At 50.0% G+C, this 5,350-nt stretch overlaps 1 protein-coding gene across 1 annotated transcript; it reads right to left on the minus strand.

Moving 5' to 3' along the window:
• Positions 1-627: 627 nt before the first annotated feature.
• Positions 628-2,659, minus strand: LOC119309406. Its single transcript, XM_037585414.1, has one exon. It carries the CDS (start codon positions 2,425-2,427, stop codon positions 877-879), a length of 1,551 nt encoding a protein of 516 aa, XP_037441311.1. The 5' UTR covers positions 2,428-2,659; the 3' UTR covers positions 628-876.
• Between the last annotated feature and the right edge of the window lie 2,691 nt (positions 2,660-5,350).

The raw sequence follows: 5,350 nt of genomic DNA on the forward strand, positions 1-5,350 counted from the left end.
AAAAGAGAGTACAGTGAGAGAATAGGACCTGAAAGAAGGGAATTGCAATAGAAATATCTAAACACAAAGTATTCGATCTGATGCTACAGTGTTTGAAATGATAGAAAATACTAATAGTGTTGGTGAAAGCCTCAAAAAAATGGATGCGATGAGAAGACTTTGTATGGTAATCAGCTGTGCATTAATAAAAGAAATCATATGACAAACCTTACACTTATAGACCAAATTTGCTACACAAATAAATATCGATTTGAAAATAAAGTAAAAGAAAGAGTCAAGACAAACTCGAAAGGCACATAAGAGCTGAGCTGCGGAGCAGAGGTACATAGCTTGTGAATGGATAATGCATACAACGCGCTACTTAGCACAGAAAAACCATAAGTAAGAAGCACAATATTTGACTGCAAGAAATTAATTACATCGAAAGAATCCTACTTACAAAGTTTGGAGTTGGTGGTAAGTTCACTCTCCCATCACTATTACTCATATACTAAAATATATATGGGGCTAACAACTTACAAATGATTTAGCTACAATCATCCCTGTTACTTATACGATAATATACGGGAACCAACAACTTACAAATGAGTTAGCTACAATCATCCCCACAAGAGGGGAGACCACCCATGCAAAAGACGTTGAATAAATAAAACACACCATTACAATCATACGCTGAATAACAATTTTAAAAGAAAGAATGAATAAAACGCTCTTACTCTCATAGGAACCAAAGCTCCACTCTAGAATCTGCATGGATAATGTTGTCCTATCGAATATCTCAGGGAGTTGTGCAGTAATATGAAATACAACATTCTATAAGCAACTTGCACCGGAGAAAACTAGATGGTTGCAGGTCAAGCACAAACATGAGAAAACTCAGCCAAAAACTAGTTTAACCGGAGCAGCAGGTGACAAAGGAGAAACCCCATCCATGATGTGCTTCACTGTGTTGTCCTTCTCCTGGTCAGTCCAGGAATGTTGCTGCGTCACCAACTCCCAGTCCCAGTGCCCCTTGTTGCGAGCATGCCCGTTCTTGAAGATGGAGACCTGGCGCAACAATGTGCATACTCCCACTACAAACTTGACAAGGTAAATCTGCCTCTCTGTTCCCTCGTAACCAACCATCACAAACTCTTCCAGGTGCTGGTGACGGAGAAGCGTGGTTGGTTTCCAGCGTATGTTGTCACTGGGCTCATCTTCTGTGCAAGTGGCGGCAATGTGAAGGTGGAGGACCTCCAGGGAAGGCGCCGTCTCAAGCAGGAGGCGGGGCCATGAGACGTCCCAGGACGAAGGCACGTCGGCGACCAGCAACCGCCTCAGGTTAGGCAACAACATCGTCGTCGACGGGGACGGCACGATCCATCTGTAAGGTCCACTGATCCTGACAATCAGACTCGATATTTCTGGCATGTTTTCGAGAAGCGACTCATGGTCTATCTTCCAGTGTCGCTTCAGGTATTCGCGAAATCCTTGCATTGTCACGCCGAGGCATGAGGTGAGGTTAAATTTTCTGAGACAAGGGAAGGAGGCGGACTCGAGGAACACCGTAGGTCCCAGGGAGAGGGAGGCTAGGCTCTCGAGATTGGGCAGAGCCCTTAGACGTAACTGTGTGAATCTGCAGTCATCCACAACGAGCTCCTTGATTTTTGACATGGGGGCGTCCACGAATATCACCCCGCCGCTGCACCGGCAGGAGATGAGATGCAGCACCTGCAGCTGCTGGCAAGAGGTGAAGACCCCCTGGTAGGTTGCCACGGGCGTCGATTTAGGTATGTCCTGCAGGACGAGCCTAGTGAGCGCACCGTACTCGTGCAGCGGCGGGATCATGCAGCCACCAAGCTTGAGGCTTTGCAGGCGTGACGCACTGGACTCCTTGCAGAGGCCATGGCTGGCGAAGGTGTGGACTGCGCCTCGTCGCCAGAAAATTGGCTTAGCAACAACTTGGAGGTCATCCACCCCACAAGCATCCATGGCCTCGACTATAAGCCGATTCATGCATTCGGTGCTTTGTGGGGTGACGAAGAACTCGAGCCTCAGCCTACTGATCCTCCTCCGGCGGCCGGCGGTTCCAGCGTCCAAGAAGCTCTGGACGGACCTGGTCAAAGCGCGCATGGCGCGATGCTCGTACCTCCTGATGTTGGGCATCAGCTCTCTTGACACTTGACGCAGGTCGTACTGGAAACCACCACCTTTCCCGACGACGCCGTGGAGCTGGACCCAGCGGTGGTAGCGCGGCGGGAGCATCGCGTCGACACTCAAGTCGAGGATGGGGAGCTCGCCGCGGAGGCAAGCCCAGCGCCTGGAGAGCGCCGTGGTGCCGACCGCCGTCCGGATGTCGAGGCGGCGCAGGACCAAAAGGAGGAGATCGTCGGAGAGGGCGCTGATCCGGTCCGGACGCCGCCGGCGACCCATCGCGGTCCTGGCCATGAGTGAGCTACCTCCACCTGCGCCACGAATCGAGTAGCGGCGACCAGGAAACGGAGTAGAAACAGGTCCTTCGGGGATGGAGCGCCGCCGGCAAGAAGGAGGGTGGGATCTGAGGACGGAGCGCCGCCGGCAAGAAGAAGAAGAAGGAGGGTGGGATCTGGGGACGGAGCGCCGCCGGCAAAAAGGAGGGTGGGATCTGGGGTGTGCGGGGGCTGGAATCCAGAAAAACGAGACCGCTGGAAACCTGAGCGTTCTCAGCGATTTGGGCTTCTTGGCCGTCCGATCTTTTTGCTTGATGGAGTTCCGGCCGTCCGATCGAGCCGCTGGAAGACCTCGTCCGTCCGATCGAATCCTGCCCACTGTAGCATCCCTGTAGCATGGTTGATCCCATCTGGCTCGCGGTGTCGCTCGCTCCGTCCATTCGACCGAGGCTCGCTGGGACCCCACGTGTGTGGGCCGTGGCTGTCACCGGCTGTGGCTAGGGAGGCGCCCTGTGTAAGTCTTTTGCGGTCAAAATATCGTGCCACCGCCAGTAGTTTTGCCACCCCGCAAAGGGCATTTGCGAGATTTCGCGTGCATGCCCGTGCGTGGCGTCGTGTGGGTGGCTGTGTTTGGCATAGGAGCGAGGAGGTCCCCGATTGGGTGAGAACCCTAGCCAATTATCCCCGTCGCGCCCCTCTCCCCTTCTCTACCGCAGCCACTGCTGCTATGCTCTCCATCCAAACCCTAACCCGTGCTCGCCTCCCTGCCCCCCGTCGTCGTCTCCTTCGCCGCTGGGAGCTCAGCTCGGGTGGTTGTCGCGGGGTTCCTGGCGGGCTTCCTCCTCGGCCTGCTCGCGCTCGCGGAGGCCGAGGCGGCCGTGCCGCCTCTGTCGCCGGCAGGAGGGGGCCCCTGCAGCCACCGCGCAGCCCGACGAACAGGAGCTCCCCGGTGTGGTTCCCTCGACGCAGGGATACTTCCTCCGTCCACTGCCTTCTTTGTGTCGACGCGTGCTTCCGCACGGCCTGCCTCGGCGCAGCCATCGACTGCTACACCAATGCGAGCACGCACCCCCCAAAACCTCCTCCTTCCTGCCCCAATCCCCTTCTTCCTGGTCGACGGCTCGATCCGTGGAATCCCAGGCGATTGATTGATTGGTTGATTGGTTGATTGGCTCGTTTGTTGGTTTCCAGGCAATTGCGCTCAGCCCCTGCGTCGTCGTCTACTGGGTGAACCAGGGCCTCTGCCACTTCCGTCGCAAGGACTGGGCCAGGGTCGAGGAGGACAGCAGGAGGGCGCTCGCGCTCGACGACACCTCCATCAGGGTGACTGACACGGATTATTATTCCTCATTTTTCAGTTGATGCCACCATTAATTGGTTCATGTCTGAGGAATTGGGTCGTATATTTGTAAAATGTGCAGAGGTTTCAGAGCTTCATTTGTTCTTGCTTCTGTTACTGATGCGGGGACACTATTTGCTAGGATGTGCGCTGTTCGAGAAGGGGGGCTGCGCTTTGGCTGTCCAAGGAATTCAACAAGGTCTGTCGTTCATGAATCCTCTTATACATTATGAACCAGTCTCTGTATCTTCAGATACAACTGTAGTCTTACGTGTAGTATCTAAGGCCATGCTTCCCTGTTTATTTGTGAAGCCTGTATATTTCCACCGCATGTGGCCCTTCTTGTCCTCCCTTTTTTTCGTTCTTCTGAACTTCTCGACAACCCTTGTGTGTGTGAGTTGTAGTCTAGCGCATCAATGGGGCGATGCTATCTGCGTGTTCATGAATGTCATTCAATGTAAAATGCAGATTTTCAGAAAATAACAAAGATTGAGAGAAGCATATTTAGGCCTGAAACTTTTATCTTGCCAAAACTTCTGTGCATATAGCGTCTCTTTGATTATTTTTTCTGCTTCTAGGAGATGATGAGGGTTCTGAACTTGATCACCATCAGCATAGCTAGGCATGGTAGCTGGATTAACCATTGGATGAAGTATTCAGTTTCATTCTTAAGTGCTTACCATTTACAGTATAGTAGATATGAGAAGAGGTGAACCAGATCGTCCATAGACAAAAGCTATGTTTTCTGATTAGTTTAATTAAATGAATGACATATTGATTTTGCGTTTTGTTTGTTTGACAAACACGACGGTAGCGGAGAAGTGGAAGAGCGTCAATTAGGTCCAACTGTGGTATGCGCCAGACTGAACCACCGTGTATGGTTCCTTACCGGAAGTACTTGATCAATGGTACAAAATAAATTGCTTGAATGGATTTATTATGGAGAATAAAATAAGAATATTATGGTTTAAAGCCACCCTTCTTGTGGATTGACTGATAAATCCATGTAATATTTTGGGAAAAAGTTAAATCCTTATATGTTGTGTACTTGCAGTCTAATCTTTAAATCCTCAATTATATGGAAGTGATGGTACATTTCAGTTCAGTGTGTTAACCATTGACATCATCTGTTGAATCCATCGTGGTCCTGTCGCTTCTATAGAACTAGAGCATTCCCTTTTGTGCCCTGCATTCTTCTTCTTTTTTCTTTTTTAACACAGAAGCGGTGATTATAGTGACAAGCTTGTGTTGGGGTTCATGTACGCTTATGCAGGTACTTAGGTATTAGGTTGCAGGATCAAGATTAGCGCTCATTCCCACCTTGGTTTTCAAATGAGCTTGGCTTTCAAACCTGCGAGGTTTAGAATTTCCTATTGAATTTACTTTTGTTTTTTGCCAGAGGAAATTGTCATATTTTACCTTGGAGCATCTCTGATTGAACACTATTTACATCTAATTTGTTTGTCTGTACTTTGCAGGAACTCGCTACTTCAATTATTTATATTGTTTAATTAATTGGGTGTGACAATAGGTCGTACACTATAGACATTTTCCATTTACATCACAGATTCTTCCTTCTAACCTACTCATCTCTACCTATACA

Source organism: Triticum dicoccoides, chromosome 5B (assembly GCF_002162155.2).
Source record: "Triticum dicoccoides isolate Atlit2015 ecotype Zavitan chromosome 5B, WEW_v2.0, whole genome shotgun sequence".
Lineage (NCBI taxonomy): Eukaryota > Viridiplantae > Streptophyta > Magnoliopsida > Poales > Poaceae > Triticum > Triticum dicoccoides.